This window comes from Ictalurus furcatus, chromosome 8, assembly GCF_023375685.1.
Source record: "Ictalurus furcatus strain D&B chromosome 8, Billie_1.0, whole genome shotgun sequence".
Taxonomy (NCBI): domain Eukaryota; kingdom Metazoa; phylum Chordata; class Actinopteri; order Siluriformes; family Ictaluridae; genus Ictalurus; species Ictalurus furcatus.
Window position 1 is genome coordinate 25,876,545 of NC_071262.1, and position 18,872 is coordinate 25,895,416.

The following is an 18,872-nucleotide window of genomic DNA, read 5'->3' on the forward strand; positions in this document are numbered from 1 at the left end:
CATTCTGGATTATTTGGCATGTCTAATTACTTAACCAGCCATTAAATTTTGCTTGTGTACAACCAGATTGCTGTTCAGGTGGAGTTTGTTTGTTTATGCATGCTTTGATATAACATTTAAGACATTTCCGACGTGCACAGAGACATCGCTGTGACTGAGGCCTGTGTATCCGTCACGGCTGAAGTACCTATAGAAGTCCATTTTGTCGATCTCTGGATAAAGATCCTCGATTTGTGAGTGTGTGTGACTGATGAAAATGGTGACGTTGTTCAGAGTAGTCTGCACCGGAAACAGCTTGGAGAATCTGGTGATGTTGTTGCCGATGCCATCCAACAAACCTCGGACTCCTAATATGATTCAGAAAAAAGGAGGAGAGAAAAGAAGGAGAGGTCTCGAACATTACATGAGAGAAGTGACGCATGGATTATCTGTGGCATCGTGGGGGCATTTACTTATAAACCTTACCTTCAGCTACATTTCTGGTCTGGTTTGTTACCATGGTTGGGGTGTCATTGAAGGCTAAAAACCCCTGGAGGATGAGAAGAACACGCTTCAGGGAAAGAGTCAAACCTCTACTCTAAAAGCCATATGCTAGAGCCCTGAATAATAAACTCTAAATAATAAACTCTAAATAATAAAATAATAAACTATAAATAATAAACCCTGAATAATAAACTCAAAATAATAAAATAATAAACTCTAAATAATAAACCCTGAACAATAAACTCCGAATAATAAACTCAAAATAATAAACTCAAAATAATAAAATAATAAACTATAAATAATAAACCCTGAATAATAAAATAATAAACTCTAAATAATAAACTCTAAATAATAAAATAATAAACTCTAAATAATAAACTCAAAATAATAAAATAATAAACTTTAAATAATAAACCCTGAATAATAAAATAATAAACTCTAAATAATAAACTCTAAATAATAAAATAATAAACTCTAAATAATAAACCCTGAATAATAAACTCTAAATAATAAACTTGGGCTTAATTTTAATATCCTAATATAATGTCATTTAGTGACTACAGCTCATAGAACTAATAGGAAAATTGTATAATAATAAACCCGACAGTTAAGGGGTTAAACAGTAAAAATGTTAAGGATAAAATTGCCGTATGATACCTATACAAAATAATATCCTGATGTTTGGTAATAAACAGGTTTTCTTTTTTAATCACTTTTTTAATTATTTTTTTCCCCTCCAAAGGAAACATAACTGTAGAAGTACAAGTGTTCAATTATTTTAACTGATGAAGCTATAAATGTTTTTTTTTTTCCTAATTATATCCGTTAAAATGGTCACTCTTACCATAAAAGAAGTTTCCTGTATTTATATTTTTTGCTCTATTTTTATTTTCTAGTCGATTTCATTTTATTTTTGGCCAGAAAACTCTCTCAAATTGGACTAAAATAGACCATTGGAGTTTAGGTAACAAATTAATACATTGGTGTAACGGTCATAAATTTGATCCAGTCCCTGTAACTAGGTGTGCCTGCATTACACTCCCTGTCCACTTTAATAGGAACACCTGTACACCTGTTCATTTATGCAGTCATCCAATCAGTCAATCATATGGCAGCAGCACAATGCACACCATCATGCACATACAGGCCAGCACAGTTGCAAAGAGAGATTATTTGAGTTACCATATCCTTCCAGGCAGCTCGAAACCAATCTGGACTTTTCCTCTGACCTCTCCTATCAACAAGGCAATTCTACCCACAGAACTGTCACTCACTCAATGTTTTTTTCAACCATTTTGTCTAAACTCTAGAGACTGTCATATGTGAAAATCCCAGGAGATCAGCAGTTTCTGAAATACTCAAACCAGCCCTTCTGGTACCAACAACCATGTCAAGGTTAAAGTCACAGAGACCACACCGTTTCCCCATTCTGATGTTTGATGTGAACATTACCCGAAGCTCTTGACCTGTATCTGCCTGACTTTATGCATTGTGCTGCTGCCACATGACTGGCTGATTGGGCAACTGCATAAATGAGCAGGTGTACAGGTGTTCCTAGTGAAGTTCCTAGTGGACGGGGAGCGTATATTGCATATTATGACCTGCCAAAGCCAGGATGAAATGGTGTCATTGTAAAGTCACAACAGCATGGCAGATCTGTCCACCAGAATGCAGAAAATGGGTGAATATCCTGACCTCTTAAACCCCAAAGAGAGAAACCAGAGAGAAGAGCGCTTTTAAACAATTTGGTACCTTGTGAACTATCTGGCTGAGGTCGGTCTTCAAAACGTCATTCACTTTGTCCAACTGCTCACTCACACCAGGCAGCTGAAACACACAAGCTCTAATTCAGCATTTTATAAACAAATGAGCTCTTACGTTTGTATTCTGATCAAGATAATCCATCCTAAAAGTTCAAACTCTATAAATATTATGGTTTCCATAAATATTGTTTAGTATCCTAATAATTAAAGATGATAAGATTTCATAGATTACATACTTAAACTGAAGTTAAACCTCACCGCTGAGTAGTTAGCGCTGATCTCCAGTTGGTTGAGCGAGTTGAGGATGTTGCTGCAGATGGGTGAAAATGATTGAGCGCACACCTGGTCGTCGAGGGTATTCATGATGTCCACTCGCACCTTGCTCAGGTTAGACTGCAGCTGCGCCGTGCCCTCCTGTAGAACCTGCAACGTCACGGTCACGTTCTCCAGAGCCTCCTTCGTGTCCTGCATCACTGGCGCGCGCACACACACACACAAACACAGATGTGACCATGTCTCTATGGATGTATTTGTCATGGTTACCTTTAGCGGTTCTTTTCGCTTTGACTAAGTGACCAAAGGCAAAGGATAAGTGTGGAGAATGTTCTACCTCCAGCCATGTTCTGTGCCTCGTCCAGGGCAGGAAGCACCACTTTTCCGAGCTCTTCATGTATCTTTCCACCCAATAACTGACCTACATCTACACACACACACACACACACACACACACACACAAACAATTCGTTTATATGCAATGTAAACATGTATTGGACAGTATACTGCAACCAACATTGTATACTTACTGTCCAGATCACAGAGCACCTGGTTCTTGGCGGTTCCGTACTGAGATATCAGGTGATCGATTTGCTGGGAAAGAGATCATACAAAACTAATTTACAATCTGTAATTATAAAGAATACAATTAAACTGGACTTTTAGAGGTGGATTTAAACTGATGCAATATTAATGTACAAATATATCAATCCATTCATCACTCGAACATCCATCCATTCACTAGTATGTCCAGTCATTCATCTATCCATGTTTTCGCCCACCTATCCATCCATCCATCCACTCATCGGTCAGTGCTTCTACCCACACACCCATCCATTCATCCATCACCTATGTTCATCCGTTCATCCGTCCATCCTTCTATGCACCCCCCATCCATCTCTCTATTCATGCATCCACCCATTCATCTGTTGGTCTATCCTTCCATTCAGCCATCCATCCATCCACCTCTTCATACGTCACATCTACTGATTGATTCATTTGTCTGATCATCCACTCTTTCATCTATCTATCCCTCTGCCCATTCATGCATCAGTATGACCAGTCATTCATCTGTCCATCACCCACTCATCCGTTCATTATCCAGTCATTTATCTGTCCATGCTTCTGCCCATCTATCCATCCACCTGATGGGCCACCCATCCATCCATGCATCAATCAATCCATCCATCTCTGTGTCCACCCATTCGTCTGTCAATGTTTCTGCACACACCCATCCATATGTCCATTCATTCATTTGTCCATGTTTTTGTGCACCTACCCAGCCATCCATCCCACCTCTTCATACATCCCATCTATCCATTTATTTATCTGTCTGACCATCCACTCATTCATCTTTCCATCCATCTGCCCATTCATCCATTCTACTGCCTGGCCATCCATTCATATATTCATCCATTTATCCACCTATATATATATGACTGTCCATTTCTTTAACCATCCATCCCTCCATATGTTCATCCATCCGGCTGTTCATTTCTCTGTCCATCCAGCCTATCATCTGCCGGTCCATCTTCCCCTTCATCCATTCATCTGTTTATCATCCCATATCTATCAATCAATCGATCAATCCGTCTAGCCATGCTGTGTCATGCAGGATAACATCTTAAGTTCTTACTGCTGGTGTGTTATTGGCAACGGTGTACAGATCTCGCAGGTTACTGTTGACGAGCTTCCTCATGGTCTTCAACTGAGAACTCAGGTTCTGATTGGCTGCATATGCACACAAGACCCCAGCACTGGGAGCACAGAAGAGAGAAAATCCCCTAAAAATCCTTCTACATATGCAGTTCTCCATGTAATTAATTAGAACACTGAAAGAATAACATCTGGAAACAACCAGCCAGTAGATGGCAGCACTCACATAGAAAAAAAATCACATTTTCCCACATGCATTACATCATTCACACAATAATCACAAATAATCACAAAAATTCTCAAAAATAATATTTTCATATACATGTTATTGATGCAGCTGTATCTACAATGATAATCTGTCCATACTATTAAACCAGATCACAATCTTGTATGTTTATGCACAGAAAAGAAATCTGCACGTCGTTTTGTAGCACAATGTGCAAATGAACAGGAACCTTCATCTGAAAAAAAATTAATAAATCAACATTATTATTCGGATTGCGAGATGAATGATCAAGTATCTTCACTGATTAATTTCGAGCAGCTTTAATTGAACACTGCCGCAGGTAGCAGCAGGAGGTACGGGAATGAAGGACAGCTACATTTTCCTTCCTGCGTGGTGGAATGAAAAAACACTTTGCGAAAATGTGTGTCAGGCTCATGAATCAGGGTCTGCATTAGCAGGATACTAGCTCTATAACTGGCTCCTTTCAAGTGGAATCACGTAGCAAGAGCGGTGACTCAAAAATATAATCTGTTAGAAACCTGGGGAATATCTGAGGAGACGATAGTGCAAAATGAGACGCCTTCATGGAAAATAGAGATATAAAATAAAATTTGAAATATGTGAGACACCCCTCATCACCTGAGGTAAAAGTCATCAGTTCAATCTCTGTTCTGATCTCTGTTTACGCTAACGTGAGTGAGGAAATAATTGCCGAGTCATTTTAGTCAGCTCAGTTGACTAAATCTGGTTATTAATGCCTTAGTGGCCAAATGGAATTTCCACCTGTTTTGGGGTGCACTGGATTTATTTGCGATGTCACACCGCACAGTAGTAGCTAATGGCTCAGATGAAAGTAGACACTCAGGGCTTTACAATATTTTCATAAGTATTTTTTTTTTACCTAGCCTACTAGATTGAAACGTTATAAATGTATTGTGGCAGATGTATATGGTGTTTTATTATCAAAAAAGCTTTCATTGTACTGTCCATTTTATCTGTACCAATGTTATTGTGGAGAGGTGTGAATTGTTTGCCCAGCAGGGGGCTCACACCCCTCCCCAAATCAGAGTCAGGATCCTCTACACACAGTAATCCAACAGTCTTGCGGCAATGAAATAATTTGTTTGTTTATACTGATTGACGATGTCCAGTAAGAACACCAGTATACTGCTAGAAAGGGTTAAACATTGCTGAGTGTGTAAGCGCTCTTCTCTGTTTTGATGATGATGTGACTGCGCAGGAGCTTTGCGGACATTTTGACAGCAAGAGTAGCATGTGATTATAAAATGGCCTGTTTAGCCTGAAGTCCTAACCCAAAAACTTGATCAACGTGTGACATTCACTGTGGGAGAAAGTCACACCTGGCTAGAAAAACATCTTTAAGGACACGGACTGTTTCTACTGGTACGTTTGTTAAACTGGATGAAGACAGGCGGTCAAAGCAAGGTTAGAAATCAGCTAAAATAAAAACAATTCCATGTTGATTTGGTCGAATATATTTGTGTTTTCTCAAAGCAGAGACACATTATTGGCAGAAATTGTCGCCATGGTGACTCCAAATGGGTTTTTCCCCCTCACACTGACACTCATATTGTTCCAATATAATACATTTGACAAATTAATTAGTGAATAACTGTTTACTGATTTAGTAACTAATACACTAGGAACTCTATACACAATTATGTATACAGTATGTATTAGCATGATTTGTCGTACCATGAGGCATGACACAGGAACCGAACAAGATAAAAGTTTCAAAGTTCAGAGAAGGTGACTCCTATTGCCCCATCCTCCCTCTGGACATCAACAACACTAGCTGAGGTGACTCGTAACGTTCTCCTAACCACAAAGAGGCTTTGTTATTGTCCCTCCATCCCCACTAACGTTTGTCCTCCTTCCCTTTCAGTAAATATGATATGTTTGGACCAGCTGGGTCAGGAGATCAGAGTTACGGAAGTAAGAAAGTAGAACGAAAGATGGTGTGACTCCCTGAGACAAATAGATAGGAGAGACAACACGTATTGAAAAATAAATAAATAAAAAAATACAGCCTCTCAAGGAAAAGAGCTCACAATTCAAGCAGAGAAACCCGAGATTAATTTTGTGCCTGAAGCCATTTTGGAAAAACACCGCCGCCACCCAGACGTGACGGTTCCAAAATAAATGTGTAAACAAGACGCGGCACCTTATCACGACAACGTTGCCAGGGCAGCAGGAGAAATATTTAGACATTAGCTAATTTTGTCTGAAGCGGGAAAACATACCAAAAGAACATCAGATTTGAAATTAAACACGCTTAGTGTGCAGCCTGGAGGGAAGAGAATGTAGTGTGTGTATTCAACCATTTAAATGCTCATGCTAATCATTTTAGACTTCGCGTTCGTATGCTTTAGGGTCATCTCTTGCCAGGAGATTTGACTCTTTGTTCGTTGTCGATTTTACTAAAGTAACTCTTTCTAAATGACGGATTTTACACTGACCCAGGCCACTTTTTAGATATTGATTATTAATCTAGCACTGGCCAGAGAGCTCAACTATTCACACACTAAAAAACAACTGCACACACCTAAGCTAGCAATTTAGCTAGTCATTAACTTAGGTCATGTTGCTAAATAAGGGCTTTTAAAAATTTTATTTAAAGGTAAACTCAGTTTTTTGGTCTAAAAAATGTTTCCAGCTAATGTCCTCTGTGTCACCCAGCAGTGTTCTAGTTGTTCAGTTTTCCATAATTGATAAGAAGCTAGCTAAGATTAGTGTAGGTGTTAAATTATGTAATTAGTACTAGCAAGCTGCTAACATTAGGCTAGCTGACATATTGTGAAAAACAGTAACAATATTTGTTCTATATCATGTCTTCAATTCAGTTATTATCCATCTAGCTTCTAATATTGCTAAATGATGATAAGGCAGTTTTTTAAAATCTAAAAAATGTTGCTATCTTAGTAGTTAGCTTAGCTAATGTCATCTCTCCAGCAGTATATGACTTTAATTGTAGTTTGTTAGTCAAGTTTGATAACAAGCTGGGTAAGGTCAATCTAACTATTATAACATGTAATGAGCACTAGCAAGCTAGCTAACATTAGGCTAACTATCATACTATGTACTATAGTAGTTGTTTTCTAGCAAGCTATTTTTAGCCCTTATGCTGAAAGATTACTTTTGGGTCAAAATGACCCTAGATACACTATATCTGATATAAATACATATTTTTAAACATGTTTGGTAAGAACTGAAGAGAAGATGTAGGAGGGAATCACAAGTGTTATTAATTAAACCATTCGAGTTTCAGTGTTCTATGTAATTTACACTCGCACGCCTCGGTGTCATCTCTCAACAGGATACGACAGATGCTTCTTCAGTTTCTGAAATAAGCTACAAAAGTTTCGACATAATTAAGCTGCTTCATTTGTGTTGGTCCGCTGCACGGGAAAATGTGGCGTGTGGTTGGTGGGCATGAGCCTCGTGTTTCCGCTGCACAAAGCCCTGCTGTATTCCCGCTGTGTTCCCGCTACGTTCCTAGCTGCCTCACCGGGGGCTGTTCGAGCTCTGGGTGGGGGTGAGAACCCCATTAAATACCTTTCTAAACATGGGCTGACCCACAGGGTCTGATTTCACCCAACAATTTCTCTGTTCCAGATCCACTCTCTGGCTTCCCTCTGGCCTAAGCTGCAGAGATGAAATGTGATCGGTGTGCAAAACAATCAGGAGTCTGGTCGAGACAAAGGCAGTCACTGTGAGGGGACGTGGAGATGCGTGGAAGGTGAAGAGTGAGACAGAGTTATCAGGAGGCACAATCTTTTTCAGAAGCACCACTGGTCCATGCCTAACCTTCGTGTTGTGTTCAGTGTTTAGCAAGAGATGTCAAATTAGCCGAAGCCATATCTATTGATTTTACTGCAAATCAGTATAGTAGATCCTATACTTGTACAGTAAGCAATAGTTTTAGCTCCCCCCATACTCATGTATGCTCCTGATGGCAGCTGTGTGTGTGTGGTTCCACAGGTGGGACTGTAATGATAAGATTTAATTATAAGATTTAACAAGCAACCTACAGCTACAGCAGATTACCAACATTATTAAATACTTTTGAATATCGCTAATTTAAACTGTATTCTTAATTTAAAGTGATATAAGAACTGTTGTGTGTCACCTCTACTTTTGTAGCTTTTATTTTTCATTTCTGGTTGCTTAAATCAACTCGATTAATAATTGTTGTTTGTGTAAATGATCTTACTTTGAACAGATTACATTTGAGAGCACCAAAGAGGACTCCAGGGGCAACCTGTGAAGCTCTGGTGAACTCCATGCCCAAGAGGGTTAAGGCAGTGCTGGAAAATAATGGTGGCCACACAAAATATTGACACTTTGGGCCCAATTTGGACATTTTCACTTAGGGGTGTACTAACTTTTGTTGCCAGCCGTTTAGACATTAATGGCTGTGTGTTGAGTTATTTTGAGGGGACAGCAAATTTACACTGTTACACAAGCCGTACACTCACATCACATTGTAGCAAAGTGTCATTTCTTCAGGGTTGTCACATGAAAAGATATAATCAAATATTTACAAAAAATGTGAGGGGTGTACTCACTTTTGTGAGACACTGTAGTTTTAAGGTTTAAAAATGCTTTTATTTTTATATGTGTTCTGTCTGATCCCACTAGCATTAACGCCCCCCGCCCCCCGTTTCCAAATTACCCCAGCACCCTTGCCCTTGTGTGAGGAGAGAAAGTAGGCCATGGCAGGCTGGGAACTGAAGTGCAAGACAATCATTTTTCCTTCCCATTCAGAAGATGAGGACACAACATTCTGGGCACACAGTTATTTCTCTCCTTCTCTCAGAGAAACGTCTGTAATTCACTTTTTTTTTGTAACTAAGAGATAGAATAGACTTATATAACTCCTGGAAGAGGCCGATAATACATTGCACATCACTGGACAATGCGAGCTAATGGATGCAGGATTTGTTTTCCCCCCTGAAACATTTCAGCTTCAGAAATATCAGATCGCAAACCCGAGTGAAATGGGGAACCATGCGGGATGTTGCTCATGGACCTAATTTTGTATATTTGATGCCATGTCGGTTAGAAAAGCTAAAAATAAAAGCAGCCTTGCTTGAAGGCTCCTGTGGTGTCTGATCGTCACTCTATCGCATCGCTGCTCTGGTGTGTGACAGCATCCTTGTCTTGCAAGCAGGATGGCAGTAAGGAGCAGTCATGTCTGCGTGCTAATTGGGTCACATCGCAATTTATTCAGCTTTATAACTAGTTCCTGCTATTTTTTTTTCTAATGGCTGCCACTACTGCCAATAGGGTATAAAAATGAGGGCGCAGCCGAGAAGAAAGGACACCTGTTGGAACTAAAGGCATTGTTCATTGAGCATTGTTCACACTGTAACACAAAGTCTAAAACTTGCAGTCTAACCCTCTAAAGCACCTCCCCAAGCACTTAATGCCAATGAGTGATCTTATTCCTGGTGCTTCTTGAAGCTAAAAGCTCATTCATGACTGTGTAAATACACTGCGCTTTCAACAATGGCCTTTTGAGCTTCATAGTGATAATGCTGTAGCATTTTCAGTCTAGCTACCAAAAGACCAGCAGGTACTTGACATTCTCTCAACGTTGTCGAGTCTTTTTTTCCAGTCTCTGTAATTTAGCCCGCTCCGGGTTGCCTCTCTGTCCCCGTCACTGTAATAGCTTCATTAAAACCGGTATGCCGTGGTGCCTCCTGGCCCTGGAGATTTAATATGTGCGTGAGGCGACTGAGCCCCAGATCTCCTGGCAGCCAAGCCTTGGCTATGGAATCTCTAATAAAGAAGCAACCAAACAGAGACATAAAGCATATCAAGTTCAGTTTTGTGGTGTTGCCCTCAAAGCCTCTGCATGTCCAGCCTCAGGGGCTGCACTCTTACTATACTGAAAAGTGGGATCAGTAGAAATGGTTCTCTAGTTCAGTTGTAGCACCATAAAGCTGCTCATCAGGATCGGATAACTCACGTCAGAGCGTGGAAGTGCGCTTGTTGCCATGGCGAATAACTCATGGTGACCATCATTAAAGATGTGAACACTGTAGTGGTTTTTAGAGACACTCCTTTAGAGAAATTAATAGTGTAATCGAATGCAAAACCTCTTTGAATTCAGCTACACTCTCAGGATTCATAGCGTAAAGTGACACAAGTGTGGATTAGTCATCTTGGACCACATTGATGATGTAAGATGAATATTGAAAGTTACTCATACTCAGAACCGGTTATTCATATCTCAGGTGCTTTACTTGAATTTCTAGCCAGTGCGTTCAGTTTATTAAAATAACCTGCGTGTAGTTCACGCCTCAAAAGGTTGCCAGATTTGAGTAAAGTCTTTAGTAAAGTTGTCCGAGACCACCACCTCTAAACACACACACTTGCCTTTAAGCTCGAAAAATTCAGGGGATAGAAAATGCGTACCTCGTGCTCTCAACCGAGATACCAAGAAAAATTCAAGCACTTAAATGAACTAATATGAGTCTACAATGCCAATATGATTCTGCACGAATAGTTCTAACCATAATTATCTTGCTAATAATTAGAGATTTCTCTGTATTTAACAGTATACTGTACCATCTTTAAAAAAGTCCTCGATCCTAACACAACTTTTTTTTTGGTATTATGAAGTACAGTGGCAGTAAGTTTAACCTTGAAGCAGGGTTTTAAAAAGCTGTATCAAGTTGTTGATGGACACAGCAAGTGACTAGACAGGTAATCAGTTACTTTCCATAAGGTGTGACAAAGGTTTTGGGGTGAGCTCATGAAACTGTAATGTGTGGATGGCATGTAAACTATTTTAGGTAGGTACGTGGGTAGGTAAGTAGGTCTGTAGCTATGTAGAGAGCTTAGTGAGAGGCACTTCAGCGAATAGGTGGGTGGGTAGGTAGGTGGGTAGCTTTATTTAGTGGAAAGTTGGGCTTAGGTGGGTGTAGGAAACTGAGAAGGGAGCTAGGTAGGTAGGTTAGGAAGGAGGTAGGTAAATTAGATGAGTAGGGAAATTCCTTTGTTATAGCCGTATAGTGCAGGAACTAATTACAGTACAAACAAGGCAAATACGAGCAAATAACAATAGTCCCGAAGTACACTATATGGTTAAATGTACAGTAGGTTGACACTTGAGGATCACACCCATATGTGGTTCTTTCTCAAACTGTTGCCAAGTTGGAAGTGCAGAATTATATAGGATGTCTTTGTCTGCTGTAGCATTACAATTTCCTTTCACTAGAACTAAGAGGACCAAACCTGTTCCAGCAAGGTTGACAATACCTCTGTGCACAAAGCGAGCTCCATGAAGACATGGACTGCCAAGGTTGGAGTCGGATAACTCGAGAGCCCTGACCTCAAACCCACTGAACACCTTTGGGACGAACTGGAACTCTGACTGCGCAACAGAACTTCTCACTTGACGAATGCCCGACCTCACTAATGCTCTTACAGCTGAATGAGCACAAATCCCCACAGCCATACTCCAAAATCTAGTGGAAAGCCTTCCCAGAAGAGTGGAGGTTATTATAAGAGCAAAGGACGGACTAAATGCCACATTTATTGGCATTGGAATGGACATGTATGGGTGTGATGGTTGGGTGTCCACATACTTTTGTCTACCCAGTATAGTGTACTTAAGACATTGACCTGATCTTAATTATTTAACTGGTGTTCTGATTGTACAGTTGCTCAGTAGTGTACATTTCCAAGGATAATCACATGTCCCCACCCACGCACACTTAACACTTACGTGATGATGAAGGTGGTGGTGAGCAGGAGCGTGGTAAGCAGTCCTCTCTGACAGTCTGCGTTTTTCCTTTGTCTCTGGTGCATCTCTCCACCGCAGTTATCGCAGCAGCGGCACATGCAGAAGAGCAATCCGACCAGCGGTACAAGCACAATGAAGAGAATCCCCAGGACCGCACACACCACAAAGCCCAGCTCATAGTAAATCACCTGCGCAACATAACGTTCCACTTTACAGATACAGTTGAAAGACACAACAAGGACACATTCTCGGGTAAGTAATCAGGAGATGTGTGAGACACTAAAGACATTTAGGACTTTTAAGACTTGACAGATGCAAAGATGGCTATGGTGACCAGAAGGTAAACCTGTGTCTGCACAGCCACTGGTCTATTATGGGTAAAAAATCCCAATTTGGTGTATTCAACACAACATGAGGTTGATTTAACACTTTTATTGTGTGTTGAATAGGAATTTAATTTCATTGTTGATCATGCATAAGGAATTTCTATACGTACAAGTTTGTTGCTTTATTACTTTGCATACATTATTTTCAGTCACAGTAGCCATCACTACAGCTGTTAAAATCTTAATTCCTATTGTCAGAGCTACTAAGAACTAATGAAAGGAACAGGAAAGGGGAGTTGCTCATATAATAGGAAACATGATACACACCAAAGACATCTAATATTATTTTATATTAGTCTCGTAACGGATATATGTTCTTAGGCTCTGCTGTCTTATTGAATTTCAAAAGATCCAGCTCATCTCCAGCCATCTGTGATCCTAGTTTGAAAACTCCTCTCCACCTAAAACACGCTCGTATTAAAAAACGGATTAAAAGTATATTCGAAACTGGAAAAGGAATTCCCTTACCTTGTAACATGTCACAGCGGTGTTATAATTAATCAAATCTAAACGATAGCTGCTTAGCCATGCAGTGTGAAGGAGCTGCTGGAAGCTCGCCAGGCTCCAGACTCCAGGTTTCTTGGTCTCACCGTGTCTGTCTGGTTAATTAATCTAGTTTCACATTCCTATAAAACGTTCACCGCTCTCAGGCCAAGGCGAGATCAGGAAGCTGAGCTTTCGGAGTAAATGAAATCACAGCAAACGGATGTTTTAAGGCCTGGCTCAGAGACATGAATCACTTTAATGTAGCATGAACAAGAGCGCATGTCTTCGATAAAACAACTTGACTATCCATCATTGTTTATGAGAAGAGGGCGTAGCTCGGGACACAGACCACGAGCAACAAATCTTCAGTTCTCATCAGCATGGCCAGGCTTAAGTCTAGCTCTGAGGTCAAGTGTCTGGGATTACAGAGAGAAGTACTGAAGGAACTCAATGCAGCAATTACGCCATTACCTCTGAAATTCCCTGTAACTGAATAGGTCGTTGGACCTTTTTTTTTTTTAGGTTGGGCAATTACACTGTCTGAGCTAAAAATAGCAAACACTTTCTCACAAAAGGTTTATATAAATGGAAATCCTGTCTGTGATCTCAGTGATTACCTGACCAGTGACTGGTTCTTGTGACTCCGTGGCTGAAGAAACCACTAAATTGCAGCACGTGTAACATTAAGGGAATAACATACGTCATTTACACCTACATGCGAGAGCTACTTTTGGACAATTACAACAATACTAATAGCTAAACCAATGATTTATAGGTGCAGAACATTTTTACTGTCATGACAGTGTGAGCAGGAGGTCAGAAATGGAGCTCGTGGAACGAGTAGATACACATAGTTAAAGTGTCCACTGAAGTTGACTAGTTGCTGGATTGAAAAAAATCCCCCCTGAATGAAGTTGGAAAATTTTCCTTTGAAAGATACAAACGAACTGGTCATAAAACATTATGAGAGGATTCAAACTGAAATAAATGTGGAAACCGGTCGAAGTATACAGGGAGGCTATGAATAATTTATAACCACGTGTAGGATCTAAACAGAACATATCCTCAATAACTGTACATAAGTGTTAGTAGAAATGCTCATTAGGACTGGGATCCCACTCAACAAAAATGTCACAAGCGCAGGGGGTTTTTAACTTTCACGTGGGCTGTGTCTGTGGCTGTCGTATATATATATATCAAGCTAGCTCGTGCGGCACTCTGCAACGTGCTTACTGCGTTCGTTCATTCTTCTTCATTAACTGCTTTATTCTGGTCAGGGTCGCTGTGGTTTAAATAATTAATCTGTTTATATGTTGGAAAATGGACCCAAGTAAATTCATTAGAAAATATGGCAGGTGGGTACAAACAAAAATAATAACTGGAGGAGTGGGTGGGATTAGTCACGCTTTCTGTGGGAGCAGAAAGGACACTCTGTGTTTCTGTGGAACGAGGCAGGCACTGCCAGAAACTCTGCAAGTGCAGGAGGCTTACGCACAATGATCTTGTGAAGGAGTGGGAAGGCACGGTCAGAGTGTCTCTGGGGAAGGGAAGATATCTTTCTGTGGAAGTGGGAGGGCTTGGTAAGAGTTTCTGCTTAAGCAGACATTTGCAATCAGAGTACCTTTGGGGAATGTCTGGCACAGGCAACGTTTCTTTGGGTCAAGCTGACATGGTAGGAGACCACATCAGCAGACCACATCATCGTCTCACAGACCATCAGGCACAATCAGTATATACTACATGGCCAAACATTTGTGGACACCTGACTACCACGTCCCTGCTGTTGCATTACGATTTCCCTTCACTGGAACCAAGTTGCCCAACCAAAACATGCTTCAGCACGTCAATGCCCCTGTGTACAAAGCGAGGTCCATGGTTTGCCAAGGTTGGAGTGGAAGAACTTGAGTGGCCTTCACAGATCCCTGACTTCAACCCCACTGAACAGCTTTGGGATGAACTTGAACAGAGAGCATCCCAGTTCTCCTTGCCCGAAACCAGTCTTGCGGCTGAATGGACAAATCCCCACAGCCACACTCCAAAATCTAATGGAAACCTTCCCAGAAGAGTGGAGGCTATTATATCAGCAGAGAGGGACTAGCTCTAGAATGGGATGTTCAAAAAGACATATGGGTGTGATGGTCAGGTAACTTTTGGCCTTATAGTGTATCAGTGGCCAGGCATGCTCCCAGTATGATTGGGAAAGGGTAGACATGGTCAGAATTTCTACAGGACAACAATGATTAAGGTATCTGCAAGAGAAGGCAGGCAAGGTCAATGCATCAATGGAAGAAGTTGGGTGGAGGATAAAAATTAAAAAAAAAAAAAGTTAACGACACAGCTCTACTATCTAGATCACCACATTTGTGACACAACAAAGACATTTATCAGAAGACCTTACTGAAGACCTTAAAAAGAAAAGGCCTTAAGAGGGAAAATCAGTGAGCTAGAGGCAGACGGTGTAGACTGAGGAAGAAAAGTGTTATTGTAATATTATGGTGCAGAATGATAAAGGACAACTGAAGGATGATAAGGGTGCTGGCTCAGTGCACACTTTACCTGCAGTGTCAGAACAATGTTCTCTGGCTGGGGATAGCCAGATGATGAGAAGCATGCAGAAAAAAGCAAAAAAAGACACAGGGGGAAAAAAGAGCACAAAAGATGGTCAGAAAAAAGCAACAGGTAGATAACAGGCAAACAAAGCACTTAAGAACCAGGAACAAGGTGTAATACTGTGCTGGGATAAAGTACCAACAATTTGTTTGAGTCTAAATAAAATCTAATTAAATCTGTGTACTGGGTTCTAAGAGAATTGATCATATTTAGAATATCCCCATTCTTAAGTGTGCCAAGGCAATGGGCATATAACCAAATAAAATGAGTGAACATGGTTACAGAGGAATCGTGGCACTTCTTACAGCTTGTTAAGACAAAACGGGACAAAATGGAGGTGTACAGACAGGTTACACTTAATATTTATGGATCAAGACTTCTCTGCTACACCTCTTCCATTGCCAGATTTCAACTTCAAAAGGAATGGATGCTACTTAATAACACTGTATTACTAATGAAACAACGAATAGATCTTTCTTGTGCTTACTTCCAAAAACTATTACCTCGCAGCACAGTTGGTATAACAGGGTTGAAAGACTCTTTTCGGAGATCACTATCAATTAGCGTCCTGCTGAAGAACTGACGTGGGCAAGACAGCATCTCTTCGGTTCAACTACCTGTACAGCGCACACACTTACCTTCTGGTACTCAGACTTGATGGCTCCGAACTTGTCCTTTGCCACTTGGATGACGAGATCTGCAATGACAGGTGAGAGCAGTGTTTGTTTTTATGCATAGAGGATTCGCATAGCATGAGACCAGATGCTTTGTGAATGTTTAGGAAGTGTTTCGTCTGAGAGCAGAGAGTAGGTTTTAGCCAGGTGTCGGGTATAAAGAGGACATATCCTTGGTAACTGTAAGTAACTAAGTATTGGCAGTGGCATTCTGCAGGACTCATGAAAAGAAAGTCGTAGGAGTGGAAGGTTTTTATTTCCATGCACGTAGAAGAGGGCCATCAGATATGAAGCTTGCAGGACAAAGAAAGACCACTTTCATTAACACGGGAGCATATTGGATGCCGCGAGTTGCTTTTGTGGTGCTGCGCTTGTGCGCTTGTGTTGGTGTTTACCACATTTATTCATCTTCAGTAAAGAATTTATTCTGGTCATAGTCACTATGTCGGGTTCCTCTCAAGGTTTCTTCCTCTTAAAACATCTTAGGGAGTTTTCCTTGCCACCGTCGCCACTCAGTGGCTTGCTCAGTTGGGATAAATTCGCACCTTTAATATCTGTATACCATGTTGATATTTCTGTAAAGCTGCTTTGAGACAATGTCTATTGTAAAAAGCGCTATACAAATAAAATTGAATTGAATTGAATTGAACTATGGTTTAAATGACTTATTTGCTAATATTTTAGGAAATAGAACAAACTAAATTCATTAGAAAACTATGGTGGGTCAAACTTTCTGCAGGAGGAAGTTAAAACGTCTGAGTGATTGGTCAAACTTTCTCTGGGAGGATATGATTGGTTAAACGTTCTGCAGGGGTAGATTGCATTGGTCAAACTTTCTCTGTGTGGATATGATTGGTTAAACGTTCTGCAGGAGTAGATTGCATTGGTCAAACTTTCTCTGTGTGGATATGATTGGTTAAACGTTCTGCAGGAGTAGATTGTATTGGTCAAACTTTCTCTGGAAGAGGATGGGATTGGTCAAACCTTCTGTGGGAGTGGGCACGATTGGTCAAACAGTCTGCGGGAACAAATGTGATTGGCCAAAATTTCTACGGGAGTGTTTGCATTTGGTAAAACCTTCTGCAGGAGCAAGTGGAACTGGTCAAACTTCCTGCAGGAGCTGGAGAGATTCCCACTTTCTGTGGGAGTGGATGTGATTGGTCAAACCCCCTGCCGGAGCAGGTTGGATGGGGCAAACTTCCTGCAGGAGTGGATGGGATTGGTGATTCTTTTTGTGGGAGCAAACAGGATTGGTCAAACCATCTGTAGGAGCAGGTGGGACTGGTCAAACTTCCTGCAGGAGCTGAAGAGACTGACAAACTTTCTGAGGGAGTGGATGTGATTGGCCAAACTTTCTGTGGGAGCAGAACCAATTGGTCAAACTTTCTGCAGGAATGGATGTGATTTGCCAAACTTTTTATAGGAATGGACTGGATTTGACAAACATTCTGTGGGAGTGCATAAGATTTGTCAGACTTCATAGGAAAATCATCATGAGCTCAATGGATACTCAGTCATTCCACATTATACAGTGCAGTTCATGTCATCCATGCAAACGGAGATGATGAATACAGATCTCTGTCAGCCAACTGAGCATCTGCTGCTATAATGATCCGTGTTCAATAGAGCCAGTTTAAATTAATTCTAATCTGCCTGACAGAGACATAAGGAATGGCCAGCCTGAAGGTAACCAATGTGACACGGTCTGAGAAAAACCTGTCAGATGCTGCTTGAAGGGTTGTCCCAAGCCAACACACAAACGGCATGATGACCAAGAGAATACAAATCTCTTTTGTTTATATTAGAGCCTGCACTTACATCGTTCTCAAAGCATTCTCTTTCATCACTGCTTCTAAATCAAGGTCCAAACCACAGTTTTGAGAGTCATCTTAAAATTATGCTGGAAATGACTGCACCATGTGCAACATGTACTATGGCAAAACGACACATTTGTCAATAGAACGCAATAGCTAGCCAGAGGGACCTGTGTGGAAAACACAAATATATACGACAGCAATTTCCCCTCGACTTGGTGCAATGCAGGACTTTTCAGTTGAAACACTATAGCGCTGTGGGAGAGAAAATGCTAATGCGCAACACCGCTAACGAGTATGATTCTGACAGCCACATGTTCCGTACTCCTACTCGTCTATTCTCTTTCAGGGATGCTCAGTTTATTATTCAACTTCAGCACTGATGGAAAAAGGAGGGGAGGGGTGGACCCTCAAGGCTTTGCTTTCAACCAATTAGGCGTTTTATTCATCATAACTACACATGCCTTCTCATTTCAGGGAGAGGAAAAAAACCCACTTTCTGCTTGAAGACAGAATCCATATAAACAGATGTTCCCCATACAATAATAATAAAAAAATGCCCGTAGTTTCGTAATTACTACACATTATGATTAATGACCACTGCCACACTTCCTTAGTGTTTACTAGGTAACATGTGAAATGCAAGGCAATAACAGCAATCTTACAACAAGGGATTGCACATCCTTTACATCATTCTGAGTGAAGAAAAAAAAAAAGCGGTGAC

General features: G+C 40.7%; 1 protein-coding gene across 9 annotated transcripts in view; it reads right to left on the reverse strand.

Annotated features, from left to right (window-relative positions):
* prom1a (prominin 1a) overlaps window positions 1-18,872 on the reverse strand; it is a 67,462-nt gene that overhangs the window by 25,942 nt on the left and 22,648 nt on the right. For 5 of the 9 annotated variants that reach the window (XM_053631768.1, XM_053631772.1, XM_053631769.1 and 2 more), the window contains exons 2-11: window positions 16,299-16,357; window positions 15,607-15,633; window positions 12,161-12,366; window positions 4,156-4,276; window positions 3,050-3,113; window positions 2,857-2,946; window positions 2,505-2,719; window positions 2,236-2,310; window positions 466-529; window positions 188-347 (exon numbers count right to left, since the gene is read on the reverse strand). In XM_053631768.1, coding sequence (XP_053487743.1) covers window positions 188-347; window positions 466-529; window positions 2,236-2,310; window positions 2,505-2,719; window positions 2,857-2,946; window positions 3,050-3,113; window positions 4,156-4,276; window positions 12,161-12,366; window positions 15,607-15,633; window positions 16,299-16,357 — 1,081 coding nt within the window. The remainder of the gene's footprint in view (window positions 1-187; window positions 348-465; window positions 530-2,235; window positions 2,311-2,504; window positions 2,720-2,856; window positions 2,947-3,049; window positions 3,114-4,155; window positions 4,277-12,160; window positions 12,367-15,606; window positions 15,634-16,298; window positions 16,358-18,872) is intronic. The other 4 variants (XM_053631770.1, XM_053631774.1, XM_053631771.1 and 1 more) reach the window with 1 other exon arrangement.